General features: G+C 42.2%; 1 protein-coding gene across 1 annotated transcript in view; it reads right to left on the reverse strand.

Annotated features, from left to right (window-relative positions):
• Positions 1–4847: 4847 nt before the first annotated feature.
• LOC129712642 (myocardial zonula adherens protein-like) overlaps positions 4848–20696 on the reverse strand; it is a 48943-nt gene continuing 33094 nt past the window's right edge. Inside the window, exons 7-13 of the mRNA XM_055661223.1 lie at positions 20354–20479; positions 19341–19469; positions 16686–16780; positions 14042–14147; positions 12410–12493; positions 11347–11447; positions 4848–8622 (exon numbers count right to left, since the gene is read on the reverse strand). Coding sequence (XP_055517198.1) covers positions 8538–8622; positions 11347–11447; positions 12410–12493; positions 14042–14147; positions 16686–16780; positions 19341–19469; positions 20354–20479 — 726 coding nt within the window. The 3' untranslated portion in view covers positions 4848–8537. The remainder of the gene's footprint in view (positions 8623–11346; positions 11448–12409; positions 12494–14041; positions 14148–16685; positions 16781–19340; positions 19470–20353; positions 20480–20696) is intronic.

The raw sequence follows: 20696 nt of genomic DNA on the forward strand, positions 1-20696 counted from the left end.
AATAAGGCTAGGACACGCAACAATAAAATAAACACCCAACTATAAAATTGTTGGGTGTTAGGCATATTGAAGATAAGAGGAGCCTTGCAGTATATGTCCAGAGACCCATTAAAGGTGGCAGTGCAGGTCCATAACATGGTTTGGAAGATACATGAAATAGATTGTTTCCAACGGTCAGATGAGAACAAGCCACCATCTATCTATCTATACTTAACTAAAACTCTCGTCCTCTTCCGGTTTGCATTGTTTTTAAATTTGCGCATAAAGGGTACCTGATAGCGCTACGAGTTTTCTCCACCTTACTCGCCATTCTCCTGTGCTGCAAGTGCATCAAGTTTTGTTCCGATCGGTGAAATATTACAAAAGTTATTGGTTTTCTCTCCTGTCATTCGCCGGGTCGGCGACGCCCCTTCCGGCACCCGCTGTCAATCACTGGCAGCGAGAATAATGCTGAAGGGGTGGAGTGAGCAGAGTGTAGGCGGGGGCTGAGTTCGCGGGCGGCAGTGGCGACCACCACCACGATGAGCCGGGAACCGTTCAGTGCAGTCAGAGCTGGGAGCTACTGAATGCAGCCGGGGCCGGGAGCTGCTGCGTGAGTCCGGAGCCGGGTCCTGGAGCCGGTAAATGCGGTCGGAGCCAGGGCCGGGAGCCACTTAGCCCACACACACCCCTCCCCCCTCCCCCCCTCCAACCCCCACATCCCCCTTCCCCCCACCCCCACAACCCTCCCACCCCCACACCCCGCACAACCCTCCCCGCTACATCAGCGGTAGGCCATGGCAGCGGTGGGCCATGGCAGCGTCAGGGGTAGGCAGTGACGGGTTGGCCATATTTTAAGAGCTATTCACATTTTAAGTTTTAATAAATGGAGGGGGGGGTTGAGAGGTGATGGAGTGAGTGCATGGGAGGGAAGGTCAAGGGGCGGAGAGGGGGGAGGAGAGGGGGGAGGAGGGGCGTCATAACGGGAACCTGTCAGCCATGCCTGCGCATTTGGAGGCCATGCGTGAGTGGTGGAATATTGCGTTGGGGGACCAGGCCTCCCGTGTGAGAACGGGTTCCACTTAGTCTAGTTTGAATGAAAAAGAATGCTTGAAGTATTTTGTTGCCAGATCGGGTAAATAGAATGGGATTTTTTTTGTTGTTGTCGTTAACTTGCATAAAAAGAGGAAAATTAAAGATTGGGAGGGAAAGAGGGTGTGGATGGATAAAATAACTTAATGGAGCTTTGATGGTGTGAGAAAACTGTCACCAATTTCATTGCCTTGGCTCGTACAAGACTGAACTGAAACCCTGTGTCTGTCCAATATAGTCCTGCTAATTAGTCCGCAGAGGAAGGGAGTGAACTGAAAACAAATATTTGCAAACAGACAACATTCATTTCCCATCCAAGTTTCTCCACCTCATTTGAAATGCATCCTTATAAGGACCAACAATATTCTGGAATTGCACATTAATGTTTCCAGATCATATGGGTAATTGGGCAATTTGACCACGGTGCCTTTCCAGCCAAGCCCTCAACTGAATTCTACGGATATGTAGTTTCTAACTAGTCAATAAACAAGCCTAGGAGTTGAAACCCTGGCTGATCATCCCTCAGCCCAATGACAGAAAAAGGTGATTGTCCTGTGGCAATATTGTTAACCTTGCATATGGGTTCCATGTTTTCAGACGTCATCAGTCAATTTGGTTCATAAGTGATAGGAGCAGAATTGGGCCATTCGACTATCGTCTACTCTGCCATTCAATCTTGGCTGATCTATCTTTCCATCTTAACCCCATTCTCCTGCCTTCTCCCCATAACCTCTGACACCCCTACTAATCAAAGTCATAAGTAAGAAAATATGTACATGCACACACAAATCACTTTATGGTAACCACCTCTCCACACCACTGAGGTAAATGCACCGAGTTTTAAAGATGCGACTGAGACGGAGGCAACACGCTCTGTTTTCCTTGCAAACTTTTAAAGAAAAACATATCAAGCAAGGATTGAACGGTTGCTTTTTCTAAAATTTCTATGCAGCTACGAATATTCTCATTAACACCCCTATAAACCTTCTATACCCAGCTAAGATGGGTTCTTGCTTATCCAGCGCTGCCAAATTTTCTTAAAATGTCATCAAAGCTGTTCCCAATCCTTTTGGATCAGAGATGTCCTCATTCTTCAGGGAATGGGGGTTCCCCTCTTCTACCCTAGATGAGGCTCTCACCAGGGTCTCTTCTATACCCCGTGACTCTACTCTCACTCCCCATCCCCCCACTCGTCCCCCTTGTCCTCACCTTCCACCCTACCAGCTGTCACATCCTCCGTCATTTTCGCCACCAACGTGACCCCACCACTTGTCACATCTTCCCATCTCCTCCCCTGTCTGCTTTCCGCAGAGACCGCTCCCTCCGTAACTCCCTGGTCGATTCGTCCCTTCCCACGCGAACCACCACCTCTCCCTTGCAACCGCAAGAAATGCTACACTTGTCGCTTTCCCTCCCCCCTTGACTCCATTCAAGGACCCAAGCAGTCTTTCCAGGTGCGGCAGAGGTTCACCTGCACCTCCTCCAACCTGATCTATTGCATCCGCTACTCTAGGTGTCAGCTGCTCTACATCGGTGAGACCAAGCGTAGGCTTGGCGATTGCTTCGCTGAACACCTCCGCTCGGTTCGCAATAACCAACCTGATCTCCCGGTGGCTCAGCACTTCAACTCCCCCTCCCATTCCGAATCCGACCTTTCTGTCCTGGGCCTCCTCCATGGCCAGAGTGAGGACCACCGAAAATTGGAAGAGCAGTTTGCACTCCAGCGGTATGAACATTGACTTCTCTAGTTTCAGGTAGTCCTTACGTTCTCCTCCCCTTCTCAGCTCTCCCTCAGCCCACTGGCTCCACTTCCTTTCTTCTTCTTTCCCCTTCTTTACCACATTGTCTGAATGTCCAGGAAAGGAAGGCAGCTGCATAGAGTGGTAGGCATTGCCCAGTCCATGATGGGTATCAAAGGGATATCCAGGAGGCGCTGCCTCAAAGAGGTGGTCAATATCAATATCATCCTGGCCATGGTTTTATCTTGCTGCTACCATATGGGAAGAAGGGACAGGAGTCTGAGAATTGTAACATCCAGGTTCAAGAATAGCTTCTTCCCAGCATTCATCAGGTTCTTGAACCACACGACACAGCCCTACCTCAACAACAATGTACCATGGACTTTGTTTTTGGTTCTTCTGCGTATTTTGATTTTGCACTCTGGTGGTCTGGTTACCTAATATTATTGATTGTCAGTGTATTATATTATCGATTATTGGAGATTTAATTGTTATGTTGTTAATGAGCCTGTAAAACTGCAGCAAATGAGAATTTCATTGTTCTGTTGAAAATTAAACACTCTTGATTTAATTTACCAATCCAAATCTCACTTCAGCACTAACATTGTGACAGTTCCTCCGAATATTGTGTTTCTTGTTTTTCCCTGAAAAGCCTGTCATAATTCAGCTATCTTAACGTTTCAAGATGTAAGATAAACATGAAAGGTGTACTAGCAACCCTAGCTTTATATAAGACTAGCTAATTTTCTAAAACATAACTATCTAGAACTTTTCTGAAGATGTTCTGTAATGGGCCTGTCCCACTTAGGCGACTACAGGAGCCTATGCGTTTGCCACATGTTCGCGGGTGGTTGCCGGTAATGTTAATGTCCACTGAGCTTCACAGCCGTGTATCTCTGTCTGCTTAAAAGTTGTCTCCTTCCCCCCCCCCCCTTTTTTTAAAGGACTTAAGTGACCCTTCCCGTACTCTGTGCTTTCTTCATCTTAATTACAGCGCCAACCTTCCTGTTCATCGTGGTGTGTGTCTGTATCACATTGGCTTTGCACCGTGTGAATTTCACTCAGACAGCGCTCCCCACGCTTGCCCTGTCCCCCGCCAGCATAACAGGCTGGTGAAGGAAGCGATGTGTGTATGTGTTCCACTCTGACAGTCGCCGTTCCAGTGCCCGTTTTTTCAGCGACCTGCTACGACTTAATAGTCGCCTAAAAAAACGTCTAAGTTGAACAGGCCCATAACTGTTCTGTTTTTGAAGAGGAGATTCGAGTTTTCCAATTATTGCTGACAATGTACAATAATTAGAAGTTGAAATCTAATTTAATATCCAGCCAGTATTCAATTTCCCCAAGCTAAAATACTTATTATTTTAGAGTTGCGTTGAAAATATTGGATTTAAAACTTACCTGTGAGAACAAAGTTGCCATTTAGCTAAAATCAGTCTTTCTCATCGGTCAAGTATTAATCTCAGCCCAAGACCCCGTTTTGCATACTAATAGGACGCATGCGATTCCTGCATCCTAAAATCACGATGCTAATTACTGTTTTAATGTGAAACCTAATTCATGAAATAATTTAGACTGGAGAGAATAGAAATGTAACATCTGTTGGTAGTAATTTTACCCAAGGACACAATTTAGATCATCAGACAAGGAAAGGTGTTGGCAAATACACCACTGACGGGAATAAATGTCAGGCACAGAACTGGTGATTGACTGCATTTTGTTGTCTCTGTACTGTACACTGCACAATGACAATAAAGTTGAATCTGAATCTGAAAAGATTTTTAGCCAAATTTAAATGATATTTCTTTTTTTTTTTTTTTACAACGTTTGTCGGTCTTTGGGCTGATTTCTACTCAATGAAGAATAGAAGAGAGACCTCAGACAAATCTTGACATTCTGAAAAAGTAGCTGAAAATAAAGGTCAAATAGAGAAAAGTTTTGGAAAAACTGAGGAAATTGTTGTGACATTTAAGTTGACGTCTTCGATTCTTTATTTCATGTTGGGGGAAAAAAAATACACAACCATATGAGGAAGTGTTAGATTAAATCTTCATTTATATTTAAAACGTCAAAACAACATTTTGATATTAAAAACCATGAAAAGTAAAACATTGTTAATGAAATTATAAAATTCCAATTGCTTTTTATTAATCATGTTGTATCTTTGGTTTTTATAGACATTTGCAAGCTGTTGGATACAGATATGTACAGATTCTAGATATTTAAAGAATGGTTATAAATCTTTTCATTGAACTCTTTCTATTGAACCCAGTATATTTGAATTTATAAGTGATTCAAATTGAATTCACAAAACAAGCAATAATGATTGCCGACTGTTAATATGTACACATATGATTTGATGGTTACCTTGTTGGAGAAAAAATGAGCCCAAAAGCAAGTTCGTAAATTCACAAGAAAATTGTGGCCAACTCCTGCTGCTTTGAATGAATCTATCCTCACTCTAACTGGTGATTAGTACCGATTTAATAGCAGTTTGGTGGGAATTTTCAATGTGCACCTGCTCTCTCTGCCTAATTAATGCAAATGCATCAGGAATTTGGTGGGAAGTTTCTGCATGTATGAAATGGATGCCTACACACATCTAAATGTGTTGAGATTTCCAGCATTCGTTAACAGTTAGCCCACCTGTTCTTACTAACTGTAACAATGTCTAGGGTGGAAAAATTTCCTTATTTTCATTACCAGCTCTACAGCTGTAAAATTTACAATATGAGAAATGAAGCATGCAGCGTGACGTCAGTAAGCAAGCTGGAATAACACGCACAGGGTCCAATTTCTTCCAAGTGTGATGCCACGCTCATATAAAAGGGATCAGCTATGGTTTACATGAAGAAACCCCTCTGGCTAAATCAGAAATGGGAAATATCTTCTTTGAGAAATTCTGTCTGTTGTTCCATTTGAATGTTATATGTAACAGAGTCTACTTTTTCAATAATTATGCTCAAAGATTTTTTGCAATGCTCGTCTGTGGTCACATTGATGCACTGATGGAGTCCATTTGACTGGATTATAAAGTCATCCAGCACTGAAACATGATCTTCGACCCACCATGTCCATGCCAACCAACAAGTACCCAGCAATTGGTCTGTAGCCGATTGTGCCTGGGTGATTCCAATGTTCATCCAGGTACTTCTTAAATGTTGTGAGTGTGTCTGCCTTGAGCACTTTCTCAGGCAGTTCTTGAAGCTGACCACTTTCAGCACCAGGAACAGGACAACTGTTCCCCTGAATTCCTATCCATTGGCTTTTCATCAGTGAATTGCTAGTCTTGGCTTATTGGTAGCACTCTCCTCCCCGAGTCAGTTAATAGTTCAAGCCCCAGAACATGAATACATAAACCAAGTCTACAGTTCAGTGCACAATAGAACTAAAGGGACTGCCGCACTCTGAGACTTGATAAGCCAAGACTCAACATTAATTCAACAATTTCAGATAGCCTGTCAACCTATATCACTAAAATGAACAGGTTAGCTGGTTTTAAATTTTGTGGGATCTTTGTCTTGGTTGCAAAGAATTTTGCATTACAGGAATCACTGCATTGATTGTAGAATGCATTTGGAGTTTCTAAGTTTGTGAAAGAACTAAACAAATGCAAATCCTTTCCTTTGATCAAACAAATAAAGGTAATGTGCTTTTAAACTCAAATAAGCTGCGGCTTTTTTAAGGATAATGCTAAATGGTAGGTCAGCATGGAACACAGTTAAACCCCACGTGACCCAATAAATGGCCAGACTGGACTCCACCGTTTACCTCAGGAGAGGTTCCTTAAACTGCTTCTGTTTTCATTCATTCTGCCCCAAGCCACATTGGATTTTAATTTAAACCAGATTTCAGCTGTTCACTCACTTCCATTTTATGGCATCTTCGCTGCTTTCATCTCAATAGCAGCGCCCGAAGATTTCTGACTTTCTGTGTAAAGTTACATTAGCAACATGTCTGAAGAAGGGTCTCGACCCGAAGCATTGCCAATTTCCTTCGCTCCATAGATGCTGCCTCACCCGCTGAGTTTCTCCAGCATTTTTGTCTACCTTCAGCAACATTATTATACACTCGAATCTAAAACGTTGAACACATGAACTCTTTTCATGTTGTTTCATTGGAATTGCGTATATAAATATTTCATTGATAAAATGGCTGTAAACAGCAGAAGCCTACATTAGTAATTTTATTAAAAAAGTTATTTTGATTAAACTGACAGGATCTGTTAACTGTATCGTTGAATCAGAGTTAGATTTAATTTCCATTTCTTTGTTTAGATGCACCTTTATACTTCTCTAGCATCCTGATGTTAAACCACTAAAGAAGCAATATGACCAATTTGTTTCATATTTAGCCTAACTGATGTCACAGTGACTTAACCAAGTTTCTGCCACAGTGATGAATTTGAAGTTAGTCTCATCGCACAGTAATGCACCCATCTATTTTCTCTTTTCACTATTATTTTTAAAACCAATCAAACCTTTTATCTCTCAGACAGCTTGGATCTTTCAGTGGTGGGAGGTCACGTGTTTGAGCTTCATTTTAAACAATGCAGGAGTAGGCCACTCGGCCCATTGAACCTGTTCTGCCATTTAATATGATAATGATTTATCTGACTATATTCTCAACCTAATATTCCTGCCTTCTGCCAGAAAAGTACCTTTTGCTTATCAAAAGTATTCAATGACTCTGCTTCTATTGGCATTTGGGGAAGAGAGTTCCAAAGACTCACAACTCTCGGCGAGAAAAAAATTCCACTCATTCCTTATTAAAAGGGAAACCGCCTACTTTCTTACTCCTTGTGGAATATTGCCCATCAAGTCTCAGTTGGAGGTAACATAGCCGATCTCTGTCAAATTCCCTTCTGTAAGATTTCATTAAGCTTTTTTTGATTGATTGAAATATACAGCATGGAAACAGGCCCTTCGCCCCATTGTGATCTATCAATCTCCCATTCACACAAGTTCTACATTATTCCACTTTAGCATCCATTCTCTGTACACTAGCGGCAATTTATAGAGGCCAATTAACCTATAAAACCGCACCTCTTTGGGATATGGGAGGAAACCGGAGCAGCAGAGAAACCCCACACAGTTATAGGGAGAACATTTAAACTCCAGACAAACTTCAACCAAGGTCAGGATCAAATTGGGTCTCTGGCACTGTAAGGCATGTGCACTCCATGGTACTATCTAAAACATAAGTTAACCTCATAATTAATAGCGAGTTATACAGATATATATGGATCAGAACTGCAGTGGCATCACATTCAATTGTAACATTAATCATTTGGCAGTAGCATATAAAACAATAACCGACATTCTTTGTCAATACAAAAACAGCATTTAACTGTCAAGAATAATTCTGTACAACCCCTTTAAGAATTGTTTTCCTGCATTTACATATCACCTTAGATAAAAATAGTTAGCTTTAGTTCCTGAACCAAAATAAATGCACAAAAGTTGTAATAAAAAATATTGATAATAAATATTGCATATTGTTTTTTGCTGATCTCACACACAATACAAAGTGCCTGGTGTGTGTGGATTGATGGAGAGAAATATTATCCTTCATTTTAAATGTCATTGCACTTTTGGAATAAAGAATCACCTTCATGCCAAATACTGTAACTTCTGAGCAGCACTGGCAAACTAGCCGAAACAATGCTTCCGTTTTATAGTCCCACATATTCAGCTGACTGCAGGTATTGTTAAAAGAGCAAGTCATTCAGGGTATCTGTCTCTGTAGACTCAACTCCATCAGCCTCATGTATGGCGTGGATGCTTTGAAGTTGTTTTTCACTGGCTGAGTCCTGTTAGCAACAAATTGCAAAGGTTAAATTTGTCAGCTTTCATCCACACACAAATGTTTGAGAGAAAGAAGCATAGCCTTAACTGGGGGTGTGATTCAGGGTGTGACAGCCAAACTCAGGCCCAAACTGCAAGCTCTTGGGTAATAACTACACAAAACTGATCAGAAGGAACTGTTGGCTGGTGGAGGGAGTGAGAGAATAAAATTGCTCAGCAGGTCAGGTTGGTTAACTTTTTTAGGAGGGTGGTTAAGGAAAGTCTCACAATGGAATGGGTGTGGTTTCTAACAGGGTCCAGAAGAGAACTACTTTTAATCCATGTTTCAAAAGGAAAGTAAAAAATAAACGTTTTAAAAAACGTAACCGTTTGGGACTTATCCGCTCATCCCTATCTCTACAACATGCTGGAGAACCACAGTGGTTCCCTGCTTTAAGCAGAGGTTAAAATGGCAGCCAGGTCATCAGAGATAGGCTTGCCTCCTTACGGAAGGTACCTGCCATTTTCCAATGAATGCCCTCTGAATCTGATCGGAAAAAGAGGTTCAATACCAGACTGCAGCACATGAGTGGCCTTTATTATAGATCCTGCACAAAATGTTGCACCATTTATCTGTACACTGTGGATGGCTTGATTGTATTCATGTATAGTCTTTGACTCGATAGCACGCAAAACAAACATCGTTTCACTGTACCTCTGTACACATGACAATAATAAACTGAACTAAAGCCAAAACCCCAGGTTTCTGCCATGTGGACACTCTGTAAAATCACAACCCATAGGAGTGCCATGAAAATGCCAAGTGTAAACAAAGCACCTTGCATAGAGAAAGCCCAAATAATGCAAGCATCGTCTCCAAGCTGCGGGCAAGAAGTTCAGAACCTGCCAGTGAGATTTTTTACCAGATCTCTGCTACTTTACTACAATAATATATATTATTGATTGGCTGGTTTCCACGTTCTCTCCTTGGTTGCCACCCTCCTGGTAGCATTTTATACTTGCAGCCTTTTTTAGCCCATTCCGTATAATTAACTTGTTTTCTTCACAGGTGTAGAGTGACAAGAAAGTTCTGTCAAATGCTCAGAAGCCCCCGGTTATGCTGCAGTTAGTGGACTGTGTGTAGTCCTGCACATCAGCGAGTTCAAGGGGAGGAGAGGCTGCCAAAGAGATTTAAGTAGAATAGTAAAAGGGGGGAGAAAGGGACGTGGAGTATGTGGAGAAGCTACTATTCTCCTCAGAGCAGAGAAAAGTGATGGCAGATTGACTGATTGACTGGAAATTGAGAATTATGAAGCATTTTTTTTATCAAAGAAGCTGTTTTTAGTGGCAGGAGGTTTAATCCGAGGACAAAGAGATTCTCGATGGTTAGCAAAGCAACTGAAGAATGTGTAAAAAAACAATTATTGGTTCATCTACCAGTGGGAATATGTCATGAGCTACCTAAAGAAGTGGTAAAGGTGGGTACAATTACAAGTTTAAAAATAATTTAACAGGTTCATGGATAGAAAAGTTTTAGAGGGAAGTGGACCAAATGCAAGAAAATGGAGTAGCTCAAGGAGACATCTTGGTTAGGATGGATGAGTGGGGGCAAAGGGCCTGTGTTACAGCTGAATAACTATGATTCTACACAATACATTATACTGATCTGGAAAACAATGCGTGGATGGATGGGGGAAAAGAAGATCATAACTTTAAAAGTGAATTGAAATTGGTTATATAATTGAAGAGATAAAAAAAAGCTGCCTGATATTAAGGAAACAATAGGAGTTTGATTAGTTGGATGGTCATTTCAAAGAGCCAGCTCAGGCACATGATCTGAGGTTATCTTTTGTATGTCTGCACAATATTCTATTTATGTTTCAAAATGTGCTTTTCATTTTAAATAATTTTACCAGCTTTTTGCATATCAGTGTGCAAAGCCCTGTCACTGTTGTGTTTAAACTCAGTCCTGAGATTTGAACACAAAAATCTAGACTGATTCTCCAGTGCAACATGACTCTTCCCCGCTCTGTTGTCAAATGAGGTGTTGAACAGGTTGATTAAAATATTCCTAGACACTATTTCAAGGAGGGGCAGTGATGTCCTCATCAACAGAATCCCAGCTGCATGCAGGGATTTGCCATGCACATTCTGGTTGCTGCATTCCCTCCACTGAAACAATAGTTCTACTTCATTTGCTGAAGAGTGCTTTAGAACATTCTGAATGAATCATGTAAGTGCCATATCTTTCATTCCTTCTAAAAGTAGGGGGAAGTAATTCAGCATGGCACTATTGATAACGACAGGGAAGATAGACATAAAATGCTGGAGTAACTCAGCAGGATAGGCAGCATCTCTGGATAGAAGGAATGGCTGACATTTCGGGTCAAGACCCTTCTTCAGACCCGTCTGAATTCCTTCTAAAAACCAGAGATGCTGCCTGTCCTGCTGAGTTACTCCAGCATTTTGTCTATCTTTGGTGTAAACCAGCATCTGCAGTTCCTTATTACACAGGTAGGTGTTTAAGGGGGTTTTGGTGTGGGTATCACAGGCACACATTCACCTTAAGATACATCAAGCTGTCCTTTCTCACCCTGTTCATACCAAACCTGAATCGCACCCCATCTAGAACCTGCATAGCCAACGTCGGGCAAGGTTTTCAGATGTTAATTTTTAACTTCCCCTGTAGCATTGCTTTCTGCCGATTTCAAAATTGAGGAGAAAGTGGAGCTGGAAGTGTCATTGGTTACCTGATGGGAATATCACAAGTCACAGCTTGTTCCCTGGTCTGCACCGTTCTCCGTTGATCCAGTGACAACATGTAGTCCAATTTGTCTTGTAGTTCTTTATTCTAGAAATCAAATACACAAGTAAAACATCATGAAAACAACAGACATGTCCTTGGTGGGGACACTTTACATGTGAATTAAGGATGTGCACAATTGTGTGGTGAAATCAATAAATGAACACTTTGTATTAAAAAGGCTGGGTGTTTGATGGCTGGCCATTTAGTTAGGGTGGCCATTTCAGTTTAATATTTAATTTATGCTGTAGGATGTCTGCTGGTATTGCAATATTATTTTACAATATTACATTTATATAATGTATAACCCTACAGTACTGATCCTACTTTGAATATTGTTAATGGAATTTAACATTACTGATTAATTTCTGCTTAAACTTTTCTACTGTACTTTATGCCTATTCCTATTAATGACGATACTAAGATTTAATGATGTATAAAATCTACTTGGATATTGGAATAGTATGATCACTAATAGGAGGTGATGCAGCTGTTAGAGTTGCTGCCTGACAGTCCAGCGACTTGGGTTCAACCCTGACCTCTGCTACTTTTAGTTGAGAGCAGTTTAGTTTAGAGAAACAGCATGGAAACAGGCCCTTCGGCCCACCTAGTCCACACTGACCAGCGATCCTCACACACTAACACTATCCTACACATACTAGGGATACTTGAATACTTAATTCAATGAGCCCATTTGAGATGCCTATCCTTACCCCAATTCCCAAAAGAGATTGGAATTAAACATTATATTTTGGGACACTACTGTAAGTGATCTAGAGAAAGACCAATTAACTAATTGAAGGGGAACATTCTTTGAAGGCTTCAGTTAGTTAAAAAATATTCTCTGATTGGTGGGGTGACTTGAAGGCACAGTAAGTGGCAATTAAAACAAAATAATGTTGAAGAAATTTCTCAATTTCCATTTGACTGTGGAAAGGCGATGTAGTACAGGTGTCAATAAAAAGAGAATATGTTCTTGAATTAATTGTATGTGAACATTATGACCTTACCTCAGCTTCCAAGAAAGAAATCCTATCCACCATGCTCTCAATAATTGCATCTTTGTGTTGAATTTTACTCTTAAGGATTTCAATCTGTGGAGTTCATGAACAAAAAAGAACAATGTTACTGCAGAAATGTTAGTCTTAGTAGAGCATTGAGATTAACAGTATTATCAAAGATCCTATAGCAAGCAAGATAGAAACTCGACGACAAAGACGGTCATGGGCAGATTCATGGGTAATTTTCGACCCCATTTCCGTTACCGGCTTCCGACTCCGCACCAAAGATCCCAAAGGTAACTGGTGCGGAGACGGAAACATCCTCGTAAAAATAAAAGTTATTTGGTAAAAATCTTCTCCTCGTATCTTGCTATAGGATTTGTGAGTATTATTACCAACTGTGATCTGCAGTTGCTCGAGAGTTTCACATCATGTTGCTTTCTTTTTTCTTATTTAGCATTGATTTTCCTGGGTGTATCAGCTAGAGCCTCAGCCACAAACATTCCCGGCTACCTCACTGGTAAATGATTACAAAGTAGGATGTTGGCTGACCACTGCTCAGGGCAATTGCTGTAAACCAATGCACACACAGCCAGAGGCAGAAAGACTGACAATAATCAAGCATGGGCTGAAAGGTAAATCCATGATTTCCATATCAACACTTGAGTGGCACTGCATCCACCAGCTTAACCATGCATTCCTATTACCCTTTACCACTCTGCACTAAACATTTGATGGCTCTTCCCAAAACCATGATATCTCCCACCATGAAGGAAAAGGAGAGCAGAAACAGGGAATTACCACAAGCAAGGCCTGCCTGAATCTCACACACCATTCTGAACTGGAAATGTACCACCTTAGTTTAATTGTACCCGGGCCAAAATCCTGAATCTCCCTACTTATCAGCACTGTGGGAGTACCCTGCGCAGAGGGAACGCAGAGCCTCAGTTTGGTTGCTCAACATTACCTTCTTTAGTGCACCTAAGGTCAGGACATATCGTATTGCATGAATAAACAAGCATGGCAACAAGTGGCTTTCAGCACTGAATCCTTGTGAGAAATGGAATGAGCACAAAAACACACTTTGGTTTATATTCAGAAAGGAACATTAACGTGCAGAAGCACGGCTCCTCCTGCTGGCCAGATCTCCTCTGCTCAGCTCCCAGGATAACAGCTCTCGTTTTGATTCATAATGGCAAAAAGCAGCGGTCTGGTAATGTTTAAAAAAAACCCCTGCCCTGTTAAAACCATTCACAAGGCATGGATTGAAGCGATAAGAAGATGAATGATCTGTTTTCAAGCAAGCAGCACAGAAGCCAGTCTTTAGTAGATGTAATAATAACCTTCAATTCCAACATGTTTAATAAATGAGATTTGCTCTCAGCCCCTTGCAGACCCCATCAACACCATTCATGTCAAAATCAGCATGGACTAACCCCTCTACAATGCTTCTCATATGCACAAAATGGAAATAATTTGGCAAAGGGTTCAAAGAATTTAGCTGAGGTTTGAACTGTTTCCAAAGCGCATGGATGCAAGTATTATTAATGCATATTATGTAACATTGATGAGAGTTTAAAAAAAAAACAAATATGCAATGCAGTGATGCTTCAAACTGATGAACAGTTGTCTTTTCCCCACCTCTTCAATCATGTTTTTGACTTTCTTCTGTTGACAGTGTACCATGTTGTCCAAGTGTTGGATTCTTTCCCGCAGACCGGCAGCTTTCTCCTCCGCTCTCTGGGACCTGACACCGCCGAGAGTTAACAGAAATTGTGTCAAATAATGCAGAGGTTTCCACAAGACCATAAATCTGCTGGCTGGCGAGCTTGCCCCTGCTCTGCCCCCACATTCCTCCCCATTACTGAAGTGCCTCGTGAAATGCAAAATGATTGATTAGCGATCGCCAAAGTCAATAGGCAAAATTCCAATTAAATAATTGGAGCAAGGTGCAAGAGGCCCAGAGGGTCTCCAATCTCCTTGAAGGAGTTAGTATTCCTCGGAGGGGTTTGTTTCCCAGGGAGGGATAGAAACTGGTCCCAAAGAGGGACAAAGAAAAAAGGAAAGAGAGAAACGAGGAGAGTGACAAAAAGAAAGAGTGAAATAAAGACGATGGCACAAAGAAGGGGAGAAAGAGAGAGTGAGGGAGAAAGGGAAGAAGCGAGGAAGGAGAGAAGGGATGGAGGAAGGGAAGAAGAGAGAAATTTGTATCCTTTAAAAATGGTTTGTATTACGAAGGGCTGAAATGCACTCGCAGATAAAGAGATCAGACTCCATCTAATGTTCTGATGCCCACTACAATCGTGTTTGAACTATCTAAATTAAAATGCTTTATTCCACAGCCATAATTTCATCTCCTTTCCTTCTGTGGTTCAAACGCTCTCTGCCATCATCCCGACTTCTTTATGTTTTGTATTTATGTGTGTCATAGGGAGTGGTATGCGCTTTAACTCTAGAGGTTAACACCAGCCCATCTAACCAGGAGCCTCATGAATCTCTGCTGTACTTCATTGAAACCTTCCCACATTCTTTCCACATCTCACCTTGTCTCTAAGTGGCAGCTAAATTACTGCCAGTTTTATCAATTGGAAAATGCACAGAATCACTCAGAATAATGTCTCTTCCCCACTATAAATCCTATCCTTACCATTCCCATTCCCATTCCCATCCCCAATCTCATCTATTTGCTGAAGTGGAAGGAGACATGTGGATGGCACTATACCCTATATATTAACTAGGCAAAGCAGTGTAGAGTTGCTGCCTTACAGCGCCAGAGACCCAGGTTCCATCCCGACTCCATGTGCTGCCTGTACAGAGTTTGTTTGTACATTTTCCATGTTACTGCATGGGTGCTCCGGTTTCTTCACACATTCCAAAGACGTGCAAGTTTTGTAGGTTAATTGGCATCTGTGAATTGTACTGAGTGTGCAGAACAGAACTAGTGTGTGAGTGAAGGAACACAACAATGCTGGAGAAATTCAGGGGGTGCAGCGGCATCTATGGAGTGAAGGAAACAGGCAACATTTCACCCACACAAGCGGGTGATGGGTATATGGAACGAGCTTCCACGTGGAAGTAGTAGGGGGGGGGGTACAAGATTTAAAAGACATTTGGACATATGCATGGTTAGACAAGATTTAGAAGGATATGGGCCAAATGCAACTAGCCCAGGTCGGCATGGGCAAGTTTTGCCGAAGGGCCTGTTTCAGTGCTGTGTGTCTCTAGGACTGTAAGCAAACTTCAAGTGAAAGAAAATATTCTGTTAGGAGCAGGAGGCAGTGTTTTAGGATTAGAGCCAGCGGGAAAAGCTTCCACGCACAGAGGAAAGAAGTTAACAACAAATGTCAGTTGATATTTCGTTGGCTGGTTGGTCAGCTGACCAGGTAATTAATAGATTTTTGTTCAACAACATCATCAAGGGAAAAGGTGCAATAATGGGTACATGGAATTATCACAAGGTACACAAAAAAGCTGGAGAAACTCAGCGGGTGCAACAGCATCTATGGAGCGAAGGAAATAGGCAACGTTTCGGGCTGAAACCCTTCAGGTTTCGGCCCGAAACGTTGCCTATTTCCTTTGCTCCATAGATGCTGCTGCACCCGCTGAGTTTCTCCAGCATTTTTGTGTACCTTCAATTTTTCAGCATCTGCAGTTCATTCTTAAACATCATAGTGTGTGAGTGAATGTTGGTTGGCTTGGATTCGGTGGGACGAAGGGCCTGTTTCCAAATAGCTGCAACTCCAAACTAACCTGAAACTAAACCTGTGCAACATTCCTAGTTCTGGGATCCTGTTAGGCGCATTTTTCCTGGGTCTCAATTGCCCCCTCAAAAAGAGTGACTTCACTCAAAAGTATTTATTGGTTGCGAGCTGTGTGGAATAGCTCAAGGCCATAATAAGGAACTTTATAATGGGGCAGCAGAGAGAATTCAAATCCATCACTGAGGAGCAAAAAGTATTTTATCGAAGCAACCCTGTGGCCAATCAGAGCCATTCCCTTCATTATACTTTACAACGTTATTTAACTATTAAAAAAATGAGGTAAGTGTTATCTGGAAGTACCAGCGTTATAAATATTGTTCAGAAATGTTACTGCACGTGAGGGACCCACATGAGGGAGAGAGGTTTATAGTAACGCATTGGGAATTGATTCATACAACATTGTTGAGATAATTAAGATTGTAAATAAGTAGTCTTCCTCGAAAAAGAAGAAGAAATCTAATTGAGGTTTGAGAATCCATTGCACATCTGTGAACAATGCAGCGCTGGATTTGATTTATCTTCACCTCTCATCGCTCCGTGCGTCTGGTTCATCTCTCTGTCTGAGCTGCCACTGGTGCTCCTCGTGTTCCTGTAACCTCTGCTGCAAGAGGTGACGTTCCTGTAACAAGAGACCAGACACTGGTCAGAGCACTTCAACGAAGCTATTTCATCCAAATTGCATCAACAATCTTCAAATCACACTGAACATTGCCACATTTATGATCAGGCAGATTGTAATGTCGTTTCCCGAAATATATAGCTGACCTACATTTAAATGTTAAGGTTTTTGCCTTATTTTAGCATATCAACAGATAAATAGTTCCAATTCTCTTGCCTTTGGATGTAGAGAGCTTAGTTTATCTGCTGGAGTGATAGACGTGCTGGCTGCAGACCCACACACTGTGTCCACTCTTTTGTCCCAGTTAGTCAATTTATTTGATATACAAACTTTGTCCACAAGGAGTCCACAATAAAAGCTTCAGGTGAGAGGTTTGGTCAATCAATCAATCAATCAACCTTTATTGTCATCTTGCAAGCAACAAGTACAGTGCAAAATGAAAAGACGTTTCCCAGTGAATAGCGGAGCCTCGCACATGAAATTTAAAAACACTTCACACATAATAAAACTAAAAAAAACAATCCAGTCCCTGATGGAACAGTATAAATAGTTAAAAGCAGGTAAAAAAAAAACACAATGTTAAAATACAGTAAACCAATCATAAAAAATGTCCGGGGCCGCTGATTGAGTGGCCAGTGCCAGTTATTAAAGTGTCCGTGCCAGCCGCAGAGTCAAGTCAAGTGACTGTGGGTGCAGAGTGACTGTTTAGCAGCCTCACAGCCTGTGGTAGGAAGCTGTTTAGCAGCCTCGTAGTCCGGGCTTTGATGCTTCGATATCTCTTGCCTGATGGCAAGAGATCCAGGTGTGTGTGGAGGGGGTGCAGTTTGTCCTTGGCAATTCTCTGTGCTTTCTTCAGACAGCGGCTCTGGAACAGTTCTGAGTCCTGAGCATGCATCAGAACTCCCAGCCTCTCACACCCTTTATCCCGTCCCCAACAGGAGGCATGGGCTCTTTTAAACTCATGGTCTTGTTTACATCCCAATCTAGATGCAAGGAGCTCCTGGGTTGAATGGGGCAGAGGACATCTGGACAATCAGTAAACTATCTCCTGCCTGGGAGTAAGCAGTAGGGAAGTTCACAGGGCCTGATGGGACTGAAGCTCTCACTTCCTCAGTATAATTTAGAGAAGCCGGTTCCTCAATGAAAGTCAAATGAGTGCCCTGCAGATTCTGGCTATTTTTTTTCAGATTAAGAGGTTCTTTAGTAACTTGTCAGTTTCTTTGTTGAACTAAATTAAGGCGCATGTTGCATGCCTACCCTACCAATGGAACTTTCAAAATACAATTGAGATCTTAATGAAAATAGGAACATTTCAAAATAAATCAGATATCTTTAGCCTCCACACTATTTAACACTGGGGTGCCCTTTTGGGTGAGATGGATGAGATTGCAACAAAGTTTGTGTCTACTGCAAAAATCTTTATAGATAGGACCTTGGGATTAAGCATGACTTGCTTCCACAATGATTTTGTGGATTGGGAAATGGTGGCCGAGGTCCATCTGAGAACTACAGATGGGGCAGGAGGTGTGTAGCATTGGTGGTGGTTGAGGGGGTAAGTGGAGAGAGATAGCAGCTGGACAGATGATGGGTCCGGTGGGGAGGTCATGAATACCAGTCAGAGTGCGCTGTGTTTTTTTCCCTTGAGTTTGAATTGATTGTTGCCAATGTCATCGAATTTCACTTCCAGCTGTCAGCCATGATATGGAGGCCAGTATAGACCCAACGGGCTGAATGGCCTCACTTTGTATCATAAATAAACAAATGACAAAGTGAGGAGGCGTCTTCATATATAGTGTAGAGCAGCAGTTTCAAAGTGAATCTCCAGACCAGAGGAGATCCAGCAGGCTTGCTGGGCATTCCTGATGTGATCATGGATCTGAGCTTCCCGCAATCAGATCTTTATGTGGGTTTTGGTGGAGAGTTTCCAAATCGGGAAATGACTTTATGGTCAATGGCTATCGATGTGGTTTACTTCTGTTGTTGAAGTAATGAAGTAATGAAGTCCCTCTCACTGCATTTTCTATTGTGATTGCAGCAGAGAAGAGCTCCATTAGGACATCGTGGGCATTTCATCTACAGAAGTGTTGATATGTGCATGAGTCCCATTGTGTTGCGATTGGAAACTGCACACACAATGTCGACAGAAAAATACACGCAAAATAAAATTGAAAGCAGCAAACAGTCTGTTTTTCTTTTGTTCTGGTGAGACAAGTGTCCTTACCTCTGTCTTTACACACAGATGGACGCACTTGTTCACACTCACGCCATTGTAAACTCATTTAAGGTGCCCTAAAATGGCCAACATTCGAGATATACTTTTGCACATCTGAAGAGTTGGCATTTGACAATCTCACACTCAAGTACCAGGAGTTACTGTTGGAAATGGATGAAGGGTGCAGTATCCTACCCTGGGGTTTCAAGGCAATACCTTATGTCAGCTTGAGCCATGTCTTAAGCCAGGACCAGTATAGGCCAAAGAATTGGGCGGCAATCAGCCATCCATTTTTCACAATGACCAAAGTAGAGTAGCGTAAAGCAATATAAAGTAAGTTGGGCGTACCTCCGTCATTCGAATGATGAAATGGTCCAGCTCCTGAATCCTCTGGTCCCTTTCTGCTATTTTTTGCTCTACTGCCAGGATCTTCTGGTTGGCTTCCTTCAGTTGTTGGAGCGCCTGGTTTATTCGTGCCTTCGATACAAAAAAATACCATGACTTGGATCCCATCATTTCCAGATTAAACCACAAAAACCGCATAACTGTTTTGAGGTTAACACAAAGAGACACAGAACCAGCACTCAGCCCCTGAGCACCCCACACTGCTCCCCTGATGTAAAGGCAATTTTATCAGTGATGTCAGATTGTGCTGGATTTATCTGCATCAAATTTCTCCCCTGATTTCCTAGTTTAGAGTTTTGTATTTAACTAACTGAATGTGCCGTGACAAGCTGGCACTTTGCATCAGAATGTTAAATAGAATTGTTTTACATTTCTGTAACGCAAAATGCCCACTCACAAACAGCGGTTAATTGCAAGATCAGAGCCATTTTAATTTTCCCATTCTTATCCTCCTTGCAACTTTCACCCATTCAGCACAGAGTTTCCAAAATGCAACAGCCCCTGGTTCCTGTCTCCTGGAGGGCAGGTTCACCCAAACATGGGTTAAAATGGATTCCCATTGCCAACAGGTACGATGAGCAGGTTCTCAAAACGTTCCTCATTCAAGTCACCAATCCAGGAATGGATGGATGGCAGTCACATTGAGATGGGGGTGGGGGGGGAGGAGGGTGGAATTGCAAAATAAAACTGGGTCTTTGATAAACCTCCTCTGGATAACTTCATGATTATTGTTCCGAGGGAGAGGGAGAACTAAGAAAGGCGGTTCCCGGAGGTTGCAGGTAGGGAGACTGACAAAAACCTCCCAGAACAGCACGGAAACCTTGGGTGGAGCGCAAAGTCTCCGTTCAGGTTTCCTAAGTGGAACAGGGGCATGAGTAACCTCCAGTCAGGATCTGCATGTGGTGGTCCCTGACACCCACTGGGAATGGGAGCAAGGCAGTGAAACCCGGGCTGACCTGCAGAGCCTCCTTTTCTGTTTGATGCTTCCGCTCAGCTTCTTGCAGTTTGTCTTCATATTGGCTGTAAAGCTTCCTGGTCATGTCCCGCATTGCACTGGCATTGGCTTCCTGGGAAGATTCTATCTGTAATACAGTGACAAGAAATAAAATGCTTCATGAATTTGCCTCTAGATTTTGAAAATAAATATATAAATCCTGTCGAAACAAGGAACTGAAAATGCTGGTATACACAAAAGGATACAAAATGCTGGAGTAACTCAGTAGGTCAGGCAGCATCTCTGGAGAACATGGATAGGTGACTTTTCGGGTCGAGACCCTTCTTCAGACCCAGCATTCAAAC

Source organism: Leucoraja erinacea, chromosome 33 (genome assembly GCF_028641065.1).
Source record: "Leucoraja erinacea ecotype New England chromosome 33, Leri_hhj_1, whole genome shotgun sequence".
NCBI classification, from domain to species: Eukaryota; Metazoa; Chordata; class Chondrichthyes; order Rajiformes; family Rajidae; genus Leucoraja; species Leucoraja erinaceus.